General features: G+C 42.5%; 1 protein-coding gene across 4 annotated transcripts in view; it reads left to right on the forward strand.

The window, feature by feature from the left end:
- The window catches only part of syt3 (synaptotagmin III), a 30363-nt gene extending 16788 nt beyond the window's left edge, over positions 1–13575 (forward strand). For all 4 annotated transcript variants that reach the window (XM_061749422.1, XM_061749424.1, XM_061749425.1 and 1 more), the window contains 7 exons: positions 3913–4039; positions 6549–6767; positions 8168–8288; positions 9458–9629; positions 9708–9837; positions 9995–10091; positions 10852–13575. In XM_061749422.1, the coding sequence (XP_061605406.1) occupies positions 3913–4039; positions 6549–6767; positions 8168–8288; positions 9458–9629; positions 9708–9837; positions 9995–10087 (862 nt within the window). In that variant the 3' untranslated portion in view covers positions 10088–10091; positions 10852–13575. The remainder of the gene's footprint in view (positions 1–3912; positions 4040–6548; positions 6768–8167; positions 8289–9457; positions 9630–9707; positions 9838–9994; positions 10092–10851) is intronic.
- Positions 13576–16613: the final 3038 nt, after the last annotated feature.

Below are 16613 nucleotides of genomic sequence, written 5' to 3' on the forward strand. Positions count from 1 at the left end.
GGGACGTAACATTAGGCACACCTGCTTGCACAAGCTAATGCAAAAAAAAATAAAAAATAAAACTTAATTTTTAGTATTTTTCCATCTTCTTTCTCTTCTGTGGAGACTAAAAAAAATTTGAAAAAAAAAGGTATTGTTCCTGAGAAAATAGCTTCACTTTCCCTAAGGAAATAGGACTATTATTGAACGTATTGGAGTCCATATTGGATGTCCAAAAAAAACATTCCTTAAAATAAATTCTTGAAAAATATAGCAAGTTATTGAAAAGATTTTATTTTCTTGGAAAATAAAAAAACATTTCTCCAAAAATACACCTTTATTTATTATTTAAAAAAAAAAATATATATGCCTACTTTTTCAGAAAAAAATCTAAATTGAAATAAATATTTGTTCTTCAACATGTATGCTTTTTTTTGTTTGTTTGTTTTTGGAAAACTACACTTCTTGAAAAAAATCTTTAACAATTTTAACATTCTTGAAAACTTGATATTTTCTTGAAAAATGAAAACACTTCCACATTCTTTAAAATATGCCTTTTTAAAAACATCTTGAAATTATGCGAAAACTTTTTTCTTGACAAATTCTTAACATAATATTTCTTTCTTGAATGTTTTTTTTCCTCCCAAAATGAAAACACAAAATGGTTTTCTTGAAAAATGAAAACATCTTGAAAATTGAAAATGTTCTTGAAACTTCCAAAATGCACTTTTTTCTTGAAAAATTAAAAAGTCCAATTTAAAAGTTTCAAATTTCTTTAAAAATGAAAAATGTTCTTCGCAAAAAAGATCAACAATTTTTACTTGAAAATAACAGCTTTTTTGTCTAAATTTTTTTTAAACATTTCTGATATATTTTTCTTCCAAAATACAAAACATTTCTCCCCAAAACATACTTTTCTCGCAAAATAAAATTTGAAAATAAGGACAAATCTTGAAAAACAACAACAACAACAACAAAAATTTCTCAATCCCAATTTATTTTGGGGTAAAATACCTTTTTTTTTTTAAAAAAAAAAAAAAAAAAAAAAGATAAGACGAGCTATCTGCGACTCCCGCACCGACCGTGTGTCGGCTTTTAATGGGCCTGCCGATTGAATCTTTGTTTCCCGGAGGAACACGATAAATATTGACTCTGTTGTTGTGACGCCGGCAATGTCCGTCAGTTTTATCGTGCGTGAGCAACATGCTAACACACACATACACACTCTCACTGTGCCTTGGCTCCAGTTAATGAGGCTACAGTGTGAGGAGCATCACACCATAAATCATATTGCGCCCTCATAAATGGGCCATATGAATGCTTTTTATCATGAGGCCATCCAATCGCCGCCGGACTAATTCCCGCCATGCGTGAATGTGTGCCTGTGCGTGTGTTGTTGTGCTTTCAAGCGGCTCAGCATTTATAATTCACGTGCCGCCTTTTACTTTTCTGACCATTAGCACTTTGCGGCGGCGTTGCAATTCTTCAACGTAACGCCGCCGCCGCCGCCGCTGCCAGCCAGCCAGTCAGCTAGCGGCCCAAATGTCCCGCGGAGCACGTGAGCTTGTTTTCGAAAAGCGTCCACTTTGTCAGTGGCACTGCATCATGCTGAGAGGACTAATAGCTCGCAGGCTCTCTGCCCGGGAGAAGGCTACCAAAATATTAGGCACAGCTCTCAATGGGATGCAGAATACTTCCACATCGCAGTATAATCTAAGTCAGAACAACACTAAATATTTTGTTACATTAAGACTACGTTCACAAAAACACAACTATTTTTTTTTTTTAGCATTTTGCCCACATAATTATGAATCATTTCCTTCCGCTCACCAGTGTTGTCCTTGGGCCTTTTCCACAAATGACTTTCTTCCGGTTTTGGATTGGCTAAAGTGGTGTTATAATGCCGCATGTGTTTTAATCGTTAAAATCAAACTAATTTGTCTTGTAAAGGGGCACCACGTCACTTTTTAGATGTATAAAATTTAGGGAAAGTGACGAGAAACCTTTTTCTCAGTCTCAGAATGTGAACGTTGCTACGTTTTTTGAAATACGAGTTGTAGTTGATAGAGGCCTACTTAAACTCAGACCACACACAAAACACAACCAAGACTGGAATTTTTGGTGTATTTTATGACATCTACAAGGGATCTAGAGGGAAACACACAAGGGGATCTAACTAAAAAAATGAAATAACACTAATAATGGTATAAAGAAGAAAATAGGCGTACGAAAATGGAAATGGAACATTGTGTGTAGGACTAAAGTTGAAAACGTGAGCGTTTAACGCGTCCAGTCCGGACTCTCTACTCTCACAGGTCAAGCATATAGACTGGCTGTTTATACGTTAGTCTTGGCAAATCAACTGCTTATGGTTCAAATCACATTTCATGCTGCTTGGAGTCAAATCAAGACAAACAGTTCTTGAAATCTCGCAGCTGCGCTTGTAAAGTTGACACATTGACACAGACATCAAGGCATACATTTGGAATAATTCGGCAGAGTTCGTAAAATATCAGAAATAACAGAAATTTTCCTTTCATTCATTCATCTACCGTTCCGCTTATCCTCAAGAGGGTCGCGGTCGTGCTGGAGCCTATCCCAGCTATCTTCGGGTGTACACCCTGAACTGGTCGCCAGCCAATCGCAAAATTTTCCTTTGGTTAAACGGCGAATGAGTCCCCGGTTCGGCTTTGCAGTTCCTCTCAACGCCAGCGGGTGTCGCCTTGTCCCAGCAATTGGTCCTATTCAAAGACACACGGTCCGTTGAAAACATCTGGGGGGTTTTGATGCTTGGGAGTTCAGTTTTCTAGGGTAGATGTTAATTAGTTTAGGGTCCCCTAGGTGTCTTCTTGTGGTAGTCTCACAGCAGGGCGGCTTGGAAGAATGCAGTTTATCAAGCTGTGTGTGTGTGTGTGTGTGGGGGGGGGGGGGGGGGGGGGGGGGGGGGGGGGGAGTCCCTGTGTCACCTCAGGTTGCGGGGAGCATGTACATGTATTTTTGAAAATGGTTTGATTGTTGAAAATATAAGACTACAAGCTTTTTCTAACTAAATTATTGACATTTTTCTCAGATATATATGTTTAAACAAAAAATATATAATTATTTGCTAAAAAATATGACAATTTTTGAAAAAAACAAAACATTTCCCATCTTTTTTTAAATCCAAAATCTTTTTTTAAATCAAAATAACATTTCTTTAAAAATAATGATTTTTTAAAAGATTATTAGGTGTTTAGAAAAAGGAAAACCCAGCTTCATTCTTGAAAATAATGTAATTTATGTCTTGGGAAAAATATGAACTTATTCTTGAAAAATAAGATATTTTTCCAAATGATAAGATTCTTTTTCTGTAAACCTTTTCTTCTCTAAAAACAACAACAACATTTCTTTTCAGGCGTACAAGTCAGCGATTCCTTTAAATGAAACCATTCATTAAAATTTTAAATTAGATTCAACTCTGTACCGGTTGCTCTGCGGTGATCCCGGCAGACAGATAAACAGAATTGCTCCAGCATTTCTTCACTCACACTGCAGCCAATGTCATTTAAATCACTTCCACCATGATGCCATGCGATTGCTTCTAAGTGTTTTAACGGAGGTGAACACGTGTGTGCCGATCGACCACTCGTTCGCTTGGTTGGCGTGTCAGCCCAAAGTGCACGGCGGGCGGCTAATGAAGCGGCGACACGCCGGCTAACAAGCGCAGACGCCGCCTAATCAGGTCTGATTAGTGGCCGCCTGCTAATCAAATACGCAGCGTAGCGACACACGCACACACGCCGGTGTAGTGCTATTCTGGTCCACCGTTGCTCCAGAGACATGCAACCTCCCACCTTGTTATTTGTGTACACAGCCAGTCCAGGTGTGTGTGGGCCGAGCATGTCTGCCGTATTAGCCTAAACGGGTATGTTTGTGTGTCTGTCCGTGTGTCAGCACGGAGCAGCTGGTGGTGAAGATCCTCAAGGCGTTGGATCTGCCAGCCAAGGACGCCAATGGCTTCTCCGACCCTTACGTCAAGATCTACCTACTGCCCGACCGCAAGAAGAAGTTCCAGACTAAGGTAGGGTTACCAGACCGAGGTTTGCTACCTCATCGGGCGACTGCAGATGGTCAAAACAGGAATTCTGTCATATGGATTTGTTAGCATCAACAAGGTTATCTAGCGTAATCACTGTCTTAAAGCAATGTAGGATGATGGATTCAGGCCTTACTAGGTTTGCTGCCTGGACAGGCTGCTGTAGACATGGAAAAAAGGAATTTCGTTTTATGGAATTTTAGGTTATGTTGTGTCATTACTGTTTTGCACGTCTTCAGGGATTATGGCGAATGAGTCAGACCCGTTGCCTTGACAGGCTGCTGTAGACCATTTGGTAGCATCAACAAGATTCTTGTGCGTAGTCGCTACGTCTTGAAGCAAAGGAGGATAATGGCTGCAGGCCAAACTAGTTTGCTGCATGAACGGGCTGCTGTAGAAATAGCGACACATTATGTGGGACGTGTTAGGATGAACAAGATTATCGTGTGTGGCTGCTGTGTATTGAAGCAACCAACTATAATAGATTCAGGTCAAACGAGGCTGCTGTCTAAATGGGCTGATGCAGACCTTGAAACAGGAATTTAGCTTCATGGAATTTAGGTTATCTTGTGTAGTCGCTGTGTCGAAGCAACGAAGGATAGTGGAATCCGGCCCGACTAGTTTCCTGCTTGAACAGGCTGCTGTAAACATCCAAACAGGGATTTGTTAGAATCAACAAGGTTATATTGTGAAGTCACTACTGTATATCTTGAAGCAGTGGCTCCAGGCTCAACTCGTTTGCTGCAAAAATGGGCAGCTCTGGACAGTGGAATTTTGTTCTCTGGAATGTGGGTTATTTTGCGTAGTGCCGACTATATGTGTTGAAGCAACAGAGTCTAATGGAATCAGGCCCTCATTGAGCCCGCTGTCTCATCGCCGCCCGCTCCATCGGCTTCCCGTTAGCTTGCACCGCTAACAGGAGATGATGGGGCGCTAACAGTAAGCGAGAGTGACACATCCTCTGAGCAAGCATCAGGAACGAGCACATTGTCGTGGTCTTTGTTAGTTCATCAAACGCTTCAATTCCTGCAGCGAATCAGCAAAGTGCAGCAAACAAAGACATCAATGTGCTCGTTTTAGCGTCTTTGATGTCTGTGGCACAAACAGGAAATCACAGAAAATGACATTTTAAACAGAGGTCAATTAGATTCTTGCTCCCTGCAGGAAAGCGGGAGAAATTAAATTTTGCGCTCTGTGGCAGAACAGAAAGGTTAATCTACTTTCTCAAGGACGTTTCGGTGGGTACGACCTCGCAATTAATCAAGCGGAGTGCCAATAGTGTAGTATGTGTGGGCCCTTTTATTTTCGGCCAATTCCCCGAAATGCCGGTTGGTGGGCCGGATTTGTGGGAATGAAACGCGCGAAGCGTTACGTGGCAATGACGGGATAACAGCTGGAGAAGCGGGCAGATAAGAAACAAGCATCATTGAAGGGGTCACGGGAATTTATAGCTTCTGTGGAAACCAGGCAATTGTGCCAGTCCCTATGCCATTGTGCCAGTCCCTATGCAATTGTGCCAGTCCCTATGCCATTTTTCATGCCTTAGGAAAGATAGTTCAAGGTTTAAGACGGACTAGAATAGAAAAGAGAAAACAAAATGACCAAAGACAACAACAATAACGGCATCAGCAACAGCTGCTAGGACAAACAATGAGAAACGAGAACACAAAAAAAGCAATAAAAGAGACAATAACACTTGGAAACTGGTAGGGGAAATAGGTGATACCCATAGGGAGCGCAAAAGACAACAAAGACCGGCTGAGAAGTGGTTGGCAAAAGACAATATCACCTGTTGGAAACTGGAAAGATTAATTAGGAGAAACGAGAGAGCAAAAAGGAATAACACAAGGGAACTACACTTGTCGGAAACTGTTTGGGTAACCTGATGATAAGCAAGGAGAAAAGAGAGTGCTGAAATAAATAAAAAGGACAACAACAACACCTTAGGCAATCTGTTGGGGCAATCGGGTGATAAACAGATAAAAGAGGCCACAAAAACCCAATGGGCCATTGTTGGGGAAACAGGTGATAAACAATTGGAAAAATAAGAGATCAATGAGTAATAACAAAGCACAACAAAGCCTGTTCTAATATAGTTGGGGGACCTGGTGAGAAAAAGAAGAAGAGAGAAATGAGCGGTAAAAGACAACAACTTGCTGAGGGGACTGGGTGATAAACAAGGAGAAAATAGCAAAAAGTAATAACCAAAAGAAGAGCAAAAACTAATAACCAAAGACAACAGGAAGAATTGTTGAAGCCTGGTTGAGGAACCGGATAAATAGGAAAGAGAAAGAAGAGCGCAAACAGAAACAACACCTGTTGGGAAATGGACAAGGAGACAAGAGCTCCAAAAGTCATTTAAAAAAAGACAACACCTTTTGGAACTTGGTTGGAGAACCTGATGTTAAACAAAGAGATAAGAGAGCACAAAAAGGAGCAACAAAAGAAGCACCGTTTAACTTGACTTCCTTGTGTTTCGTGTATGTTCCTGTAGGTTCACAGAAAGACGCTGAACCCCGTGTTCAACGAGACGTTCCAGTTCGGTGTGCCTCTGAACGAGCTCCACTCCCGCAAGCTTCACTTCTCCGTCTATGACTTTGACCGTTTCTCCCGCCACGACCTGATTGGACAAGTGGTGGTGGACAACCTGCTGGACTTCAGTGAGGGCAGTGGAGACAAACCAGTGTGGAGGGACATCGTGGAGGGCACGGCAGTGAGTCACCACCATTAGTCAAATTCTTACCAACTCCGATCAAAGGCAAAGCAACCAAAACCCAATTCAGTTCTCTTTACGTTCGCATTACTAAGGTCAGTTTCTTGCCATTTGTCTTGAAAAGTAACACGATTTTGGTTCTGGTCCATTACAAGGCTATGTCTAAGGCAAACTCAACTTGGACCACTTTGTGTTTACATTTCCAAATCCAAATAAGACCACCTCAAAGTGGTGATTTGGTCCCGACCGGTATCTCGAATAAAGGACTAATGTAGACTTAAAAGGATTTACGTGGATCTGACCAGTTTCTTCGGTAAAGAACTTACATAAACCTAGGCAGACTAATGTAGACCTAACAGGGCTAACGTGGAACGGCCTGGTTTCTCAGGTAAAGAACTAACATAGACATTTTCGGTTTCTCAAGTAAAGGACAAACGAGGACCAGAAGGAACTAATGTACAGTAGCTCTAAAAGAACTAATGTTGACCTTACTGGTTTCTCAGGTAAAAACATAATAATAATATGGAACTGACTTTCAGGTAAAGATCTAAGAGCACTCAGTAAACTAAAGGGTCCACGCAGGGTCCACGCAGACCCTCCCGCACAGGGGCAGATGACAATATTGACGCCACATGGACCAATGCACACCTTGTGGACATGCAGGCACGGAAAGTATGAATTGGCCTTAAGAGCACTAAAAGGACTCATTGGGGACTTGACAGGCAAAAGACATACATAGACCCAAAACAAACGTAGACCGAAAAGATTTAAAAGGACCTAACTGACCACTTTATGTTGAGATTGCACTGGTTAAACTCGAATTCGACCATATCAAACAACCATTTCAGGGCTGAGCACTCCTGACACAGGGCCTGATCAATAAAATCGTCTCTTTAACAGCTCGTCTTTTGCAATGCGAGTCTACTTGCGTGTTTTAAAAATGCACATGTCACGTTCACATATTGACTATTGATCCGCTGTTGACGTTAAGTCATTGAGCCCTCAACTGTGCGCTGTTCTGGTGTGGTCCTTCAAAGTTACTTTTGACGAGCAACGTGCATGCTGCTGTGCGTCTCATTGGCCAACTGATCAGTGGCAGATGCGTGCAGCATGCAGATGAAGAAAAAGACAGCTAGAGTCCATTACAAATGAATTATTCATGCAACAAGACAACTCATGAATGTCTGATTTATTAAATAATTTCAGTCTCGCGGAGGAAATATTGATCCTAAATGGATGCGAGGCCTGAAAAACACAACAGAGTCGTCGCCTGCGGTTGGCAACGACAGATTATTTACAGCGACACGTCACCCAGCCCCCTCGAAATCTACTAACCACCTTCTTCCTGTCACCCGCCACCACTACACTCCTTTGACTTCTGTTTTTATCTGAACCCACAGGAGAAGGCCGACCTTGGGGAGCTCAACTTCTCGCTGTGCTACCTGCCCACTGCTGGCAGACTCACGGCCACCGTCATCAAGGCTACAAACCTGAAGGCCATGGACCTGACTGGTTTCTCGGGTAAAGCATTAGCATAGATCTAAAAGGACTACAATGGACTTGACTGATTTCTTGGGGTAAGGACTACTTGGTTTTCTCTGGTAAAAGACCAGACCATGGACCTGACTGGTTTCTCGGGTAAAGCATTAGCATAGATCTAAAAGGACTAATGTGGACCTGACTGATTTCTCAGGGAAAGGACTGACCTAGACCTAAAGGTTTGTCAGATGAAAAGACAGATAAAAGACTAAAATGGAACAAAAATGACAAAGCTGACTAAAAATGGTTAAGTGGACCTGACTGTTTTTCTTGGGTGGTAGCTAGTTTCTTGGGCAAAGGATTAACTTGCGTGGTCGACTGGTTGACTACGTTTGCCTCACAGTTCTGAGGACCCGGGTTCAAATCCGGCCTCTCTTTGTGTGGAGTTCACATGTACTCCCCGAGCCTGCGTGGGTTTTCTCCAGTTTCCTCCCACATCCCAAAAACATAAATGGTAGGTTGATTGAAGACTCTAAATTGTCTGTAGGTGTGAATGTGAGTGTGAATGGTTGTTTACACGTGCCCTGCGATTGACTGGCCCTGGTCAAGGACTAATGTGAATCTAGCGAGTTTGGTGGGTAAAGGACTACACAGTATCCGACCAATTTCTCAGATAAAGGAGTACTTGGAACTATTTGGTTTTCTCTGATAAAGAACTTGACCAGGACTCGATGAGACCTGACTGGTTTTCTTTATAAAAGGTGGTCCTGGTCTGGTTTTGGGCCCAGAGGAGCCTGACTCTGTTCTTGAAAGGTCAGGTCTATTTTTGCTTCTCTAAAGCAACGTGAACCTTCTAGCTTTCTCAAACAAAAGGTGCACCTGTTGACCGCCATCTTTGACGGACAGCTGTTTTATTAGTCGCCACTTGGGGAGCAACAACGGTGGCGGCGGAAGTGCCGTTAGTGTTGGCAGCGTTTCCCTCCCGGAATAAACGAGATAGCAACTATTATCGCCAGCGCGATCCCAACAGTGCAAGACAGACGCTCGGGAAACAGAGTGTGGAAAAAAAAAAAAAAAAAAGACAACGGCGTGGGCATGTGCGTTTCCCAGGGCGGCGTGCCGAATGAATAACAAAGCAAATCAACCTGCTGCTTTTTACATTTCGGTCCGGTCTAATTCACGGAACGTCTGTATTCTGCTCTTCCCTTCAGACCCTTATGTAAAGGCCTCACTGATCTGCGACGGTCGCAGGCTGAAGAAGAGGAAGACCTCCATCAAGAAGAACACGCTGAATCCCACCTACAACGAGGCGCTGGTGTTCGACATTCCAAATGAGAATATCGAGAGCGTGTCCATCGTCATCGCTGTGATGGACTACGACTGGTGAGCCTCGTCGTGGAGCTGGCGGGCCCGCCCAGCATGAGTCGTTGTGACGTCTGTTTTTTTTTTTTTTTTTTTCAGTATCGGTCATAACGAAGTGATAGGGATGTGCCGCGTTGGCAGCGACGCCGATGGCCCGGGGAGGGACCACTGGACTGCCATGTTGGCCAATCCACGCAAGCCAATAGAGCACTGGCATCAGCTGGTGGAGGTAACGTGCGCACATTTGTTGGCGTGGCGTTTGAAGTGATGCTAAGCCTAAGCCTACCCCAAAACCTAAGCTAACCCCTTGGCATTAACCCTCACTTTCCTAACCTAACGCTTCCATTACCCTACGTTTTTATTGATTGATTTATTTCTCTGGGCAGGAAAAAGCAATCGGTACGTTTGTGTCGACGAAGGGCGAAGCGTCACCCTCCTCTAAGCCACACATCGTGGTGGACAGTCCTCACTCCGATTAAATGGGTCAGTACTTTTTGTGCATCTGTGTTGTCTATTTGTTTATTGACTGGCATCCTTTGTTTGCTTTGTAGTTAGTTAGTTAGTTAGTTGGACTTCTGCCAACACTTCCTCGAGCTGCGCGTTGTCGGGCGTAATGCGAGCAGAAAAACTGGTCACGTGTGTAAACGCTGGACCCCCGACAGTGAGGGTTGATGGAGCAGTCGTCACACGTGGGCGCTCTGAGGTGGAGGCACGCAAATGAATTCGTGTTACGTGACTTATGCAAGGGCATCCCAAACAGCCATGTTATCGGGTGGACACTTGCTGCATGGCATAACAAGGACAACAAGTTGACATGGGCTGTAACATTACTAGTGTAAGTGTAAGGGCTTGGGGTTTGGTTTTGGGGTCGGGGTCGGAGTTAAGGTTTGGGTTAGGTTAAGGTTCAGTGTAGGGATTTGGATTGGGGCTACGACTTGAGTTTGGGTTGTAGGTTGGGGTCAGCAGCAGCGTTAAGTCAGAGGGCGAGGGCTGATACTTTGGTTAGGGCGACGGTTTTGGGTTTGGGATTCCGTTGGGGTTGGGTGAGTGTTCGTGCTGCAGTACGCGTTGGTGTTAAACGTTTGGGCCCGAGTGTGTAAAACCTTGCGTGCAATGAGTCTGTCAGATGTGGGCGCTCTCGAAAACGTCTTACGCAATGCCTCAAAGCCTTTTCTCTCCCCTCCCCAGTACAAACGCCTGCTGTCACTGGCCTAGTTCCTTATTATTTCCTCTTTTTCCGCAGGTCCACACAGTCGCTCCACCTCCAGACTTTTCCTTTTTCTCTCCTCTCATCTGTGAATCCGTCTTTTTTCCATCAAAGAGAGACAAGCAGATATAGTCGACGGTTTTGTGCTTCTGCTCAATCCGTCGACGGGGAAAAAAAAAAAAACAACCACGCAACAGCGGAGACAAACACACTAACACACAGTTAGTTTGCTGTATGTGCATAGTTGACATGTAGTTGTTGATCTAGGAGGCGTGTGATGTGATAAACTCTTTAAAAAAAAAAAAAACACACATAAATAAAAAAACAACAAAAAACAAAGCCATTCTCACGCGGTCACCTGGAGTGGGACCAAACCTCTTGTACAGACTTTCAGAAAAGAAGACATACCATATCACACAAGGTAGCTGGACTTGCTGGATTCTCCGGGCCTTCCCTGAGTCCAATGCAACTGACCCCGCTCCCCAAAGGAAGGAGGACCAACGTGGTCTTCATCGATAGCCGAGGAGTGACTGACTGTGGCCTGAGCATGTTACCTTGTGTCCGTCTTCCTCACGCATCCCGTTGTCCTCATGGCATCTTCTTTTACCATTCCCAGGATGGAACGTTGTGCCGTTTTGTACCAAGAATACGAGGGACGCCCCAAAAAAAACTATTGGACATTTCCCTGGTCGATGCATCCAAAAAAAAAAAAAAAAAAGACTTTTCTTTTGATTTTTCCAGTCATGAGCTTTAGAATCAAGTCATACATGTGACACATCTGTGTTGCTTTCATCCGTGTGTTTCCGTGTTCGTGGGTGTGTTTGTTTTGTATTTGTGTGTGTATGTATGTATGCCTGTGTGTCCTAGTGACCTTCTGTGCTCATGACCCACCCCCTCAACTCATTATCCCCCTCTGACTTCCCCCCCCCCCACCCCCCAAGACTTCCACGAGCCCTGTCTCACATTGTCACAAGGATCCATGTTGTTGTGCGCACAATATCCAGATATAAGAACACGGACGTTTACTCGGACTGCAATGTCAATGAAATCACAATTTGGGTTACGGCTTGAGGGTTAGGATTGGAGTCTGGGTTAAGACTGGTTTGACGCCACCGAGAAAATGTTTACTCACATAAACTCCATAGGTTAGGGTTTGGGTTGGGGCTAGAGCTCGGGTTAGGGGCTAAGAGTTTAACCCCACCAAAAACATGGACCACGGATGTGTACAGAAATCAGAAACTTTGTGTGACCCAATGTTAGAAAGATGCCTGTAAAGATTTTTGGGTTTGAGCTAGGGCTCCCAACACCACCAAGGCGACATTTTGCCACATAAATCCCGTAGATTCAGGACTTGTGGGGCAGCAAAGAGCAGACGGCTAAATTGACTTCACTTGTTATCAGCAACTTTGTGTCTGTGGGACAACTTTGTGAGATGATAGTGTCCATCTTGTCGGAGCAAAGGTTTTGGGACAGACCTCTTAATCAAGTGGACAAAATTTACCACGGTAAGCTAAAACGAAAGTCCAGTAAAACCGAACAGCCTGACAGAACATCATCAAGTTAATTGTTTGCAAAACCAGACCGCCACCTAGTTGCACTATATAGGTACTCCTAGAATTGAGTCCCTGTAAAAGAAAATAAATGTGCCCCGAAGCCCCGGGCCACACACTGGCTGTCGCATCGTCTTTTTGTGCGTTTTCGGTAATTACCTTCAATGTTTGAAGACCATCACCAAGGAGGCGCTTTGATTAATTGTACATCATAGAAGAAGAAACAAACCCCCTCCCCACATCCCAATAATATGTTAACCCCTCAAATTTAACTGCAGAGCCATACAGTAGCATTTTATAGCTACTGATGGAATCGATTTCATGCCATGGAAGAAGCAAAATACAGTAAAACTACTCAACCGACTGATCTTGCAGTCTGTGTAAAGCCGCTGTTTCTCATGCATTCGTCCATGTCACTAAGCCCTTCCGGCCTCCCGCCCTCTTGCTCCCAGTGTCGTGTAACTCTGATGTGCTTCGCTATTCAGTGTGCTGTACGAGAACCCAGGTAGACGGCAACAAAAAAAAAAACCCCCAAGAACGAAAAAGTCGGCTTTTTGATTCAAGCGTTCATCTGGGAAATTAAACGGATGTCTGTATGTGAGTGTGCGTCCTGTGACTTGTACATTACGGATCCGCTTTGTCTGAGTGGAAAAGTTATGGATCCAGTGGTCCCAAGGCTCCATGACTCTCACCCCTCTCTCTCTTGTCAGCACTTATCCACCATTGCTGCCACCTCATTTTAACCCTCCCTCCCTCCTCCATCCTTTTTCATGACTCAGTCCCACCATCTTGGCTCCCACCCAGGCTGCCCTGTGGTGTTGTGAATGGTCGCAACGGAGGTCTGCATGCTTCTCAATTAACACGAATGATGTCAACCCGATGCAAAATGACATAAGTGACGCTCGGAGCTAAAAAAAAAAATAATAATAATAAAATAAAATAAAATACAATTTTAAAAATGATGAACTCGTTACTAATACAACTAATGACCACAACGATAATAATGAGACGCGGGGCAAATGTGTGTTTTCTCTCTGTGTCAGAATTAAGATTAATATTGAACAATTTGGATTATTTTTTTTTTTAATAAAAAGGGTTTATTCACAAGTATGCTTTTTTTTTTTTTTTTTTTTTTAAAGCCGGGGAGTGATTGTTTCAGTCCGGGAAGAGTGAAGCAATGCTGTTGGAAATAAAAGCTATGTATCATGCAGCCCGCTGGTGTCTATGGCTTTTTTCAACACGTGTGTACAATGTTTAGGATGCTGAGGCTAACAATAGACAAAAACAACAAAGAAGAAGAAGACACATCTGCAGAGGTGGGTAGTAATGCGCTACATTTGCTCCGTTACATTTACTGAAGTAACATTTTCGATAAACTGTACTTGTCAGAGTACTTTAAATGCACCATACTTCTTACTTTTACTTGTTACTCCGTTACAATGATCGACATGCCGTTCACTACTTTTATTTCTCCATTCTTGCATGTGCGCGTCTATTAGTAGACTCCATCTTCGACTTCCGCGTGGGGCGACATTGCGCCAATTCAACGTGATCACTTGTCTCATTTGACTCCACCAATTAAGACGACACGAGGCAGTCACATGACTGTGCAGGTAGGCCTTCGCGAGGCGATCAAAATGACTCATAGTTTACAGCCTTCAAAAACAACAGCTTCATCATGCAGCGCTTAAATTGTGACAGCCCAAACTCTGATATTTCAGCCCACTTCTAACTTGAGAAAACACCTTACGGTAAGTTGCAGATGTTTTTTTGTTTTTTTTTGCATAATAGTTCTGAATTTTTCATGTAAAGTAATCCCCCACTATATTCACCTATTGTGGATTCAGTGCATCGCAGATTTTCTTAAATCGTATTTATATGGCTGATAATTCACCATTATTACGATATTTATTTATATATATACACTACATTGCCAAAAGTAGTCACTCACCTGCCTTGACTCACATATTAAGTGACATCCCATTCCTAATCAATAGGGTTCAATATGATGTCAGTTGACCCTTTGCCGCTATAACAGCTTCAACTCTTCTAGGAAGGCTGTCCACAAGGTTTAGGAGTTTGTTTATGGTCATTTTTGCCCCTTCTTCCAGAATCGCATCTGTGAGGTCACCCGCTGATATTGGACGAGAAGGTTCTAATTCATCCCAAAGGTGTTCTATCGGTTTGAAGTCAGGATTATGTGCAGACCAGTTAAATTAATCCACACCAGACTCTGTCACCCATGTCTTTATGGACCTTGATTTGTGCACTGGTGCACAGTTATGTTGTAATAGGAAGGGGCCAGCTCCAATCCCGCACCATACTTCCCCCTACATCCTTTTATTTTATTTTTTTTAGGTCAAGCAGAAAGGAGGATCTGTATCCCTTTTATGCCGGAACAGTTTTTGTTTTTTTTACTTAAATAAACAAGTTGTTCAAAATTATCCCTCCACAACAAATATTATTCAACATTTAAAACCAATTCTTTTTCAAGGACAATGTGTGTTCAGGGAATCCAATCCCAAAATAAAACAACATGTCTCCCCTTCACTGCACTTCTTTTCTGTTATTGAAAAAAGAAAGAAAAGAACAAACAACTGGTGGAAATATAATAAATAAGATGTGAACAACGAAACAATTCCCTTAGCCTTTTTAAAAAAAAAAAAAAAAAAAAGAAGCCAACTGTGCAGAACAAAGGTTTTTAGTTACAGCTTTTCTTTTCGTTTTATTGAGTGCATTAAAAACAGAAGCGGCGAGTCCGGCGACCTGGCTTTCGCCTGTTTGACGAAATCCCAGCGGCACATACAACCGCGAAACTGATACTACTGTATCGATCTAACCACGCTAGTATCCATCCGATACTGATACGGACTTGGTATCAATACTATCAATATTTGGATCGATCCGCCGCCCACTAGTTGTTTTAAAATAAACATATTCTAGCTGAAAAACGAAAATTCATCAAAACACATTACAAGGAATAGAATATATATATGTGTAGTACAGTACAGGAGCTGAGTTGTGCTGAGGACTGAGATTTCCAAGTGCCACTGAACGCGTCGCTTCTCAGTGTGTGAAGTAGTGATGGGCGATACCGGACAATTTTAATTAGATACGATACCGATTACTTTTTGAGCTATTTTTTTTTTTAGATACAAATACCGATACGTTGTGTAATTTTTTTTTTTTTTTTTATCCCAATAACAAATATCCCCTTTTAGCCATTTACTTCTATGACATAAATAATATTACATCATCTGCATCATGCATGTAAAGGTTGAAGAGTCTCTTCTTCATATTGCTAAAATGGGCACTGGGCATGATGCCTCTCTAGATGGCACCAGCTCTAGAAGAAAAGTGGGAGGGGAGGGGGCGAGGGGGGTTCGTGTCTCCATGGCAACGTTCCCACTGTGCAGAAGAGAAAAAAAATCATTTAGTGGGAAAGACATTTGACTCAGTTCAGTGAGCTGAGAGAATCGAGCGAGGAAGAGGAGGTGGTGGTGTGATAGAGTCTTGGGGAGGGGTGGTGGGGGGGGTCCGTGGTGCGAGGCGTTTATACATCACGCTGCATGGCTTAAAATGCCGACAAGTTCAGCAGCTAGCAGCTGCTCATGCTAATGTAGCTCGTTAGAATAACAAGAGCAATGAATCACGGCGTGTTGGACACGCGGCGCTTTGCCAATTACGTAACACAACAATTCAGCCGCTCCAGGTTCAAAACTGTACAAGCAAGAGATTAAGTATCATTTGAGCATCATTAGTGCTCACGGGACCCAAGTTAACCACTGTATGGTATGGCTAAAATCAAGTAAAACGACTCATTCTTTGAAGACACCTAACATGCAATGTAATCACAGCACATTCCATTCCCTGCTCTATGGTTATCGGCACACTTTTAACCTCTCTAACCATTCTATGGTGTTTTTTTCCCCTATTTTATTTATTATTATTATTGTTTTATTATATATATATTTACTAATATTTGTCATCTTTTTGTCCAACATGTTTTCATTTTTTTGTCTGGTTGTCTGGTTTGTATTTATTGCCTTATTTTCTAATAATTGCTATATTGTTATTTTTTGTTCGCATTTAAAAAAAAATCACATGCCTAATATTTTTTCCAAACATTTTTGTATTTTAGTCCAATATTTCAGTATTATTTAGATCATGTCGTTCTCATTTAATAATTTAGTTACTTTGTTTTGTCAAATATTTAGTTTTAGTTTTAAATATTTTTTAAATGATTGT

The sequence above is a fragment of the Phyllopteryx taeniolatus genome, chromosome 16 (assembly GCF_024500385.1).
Source record: "Phyllopteryx taeniolatus isolate TA_2022b chromosome 16, UOR_Ptae_1.2, whole genome shotgun sequence".
NCBI lineage: Eukaryota > Metazoa > Chordata > Actinopteri > Syngnathiformes > Syngnathidae > Phyllopteryx > Phyllopteryx taeniolatus.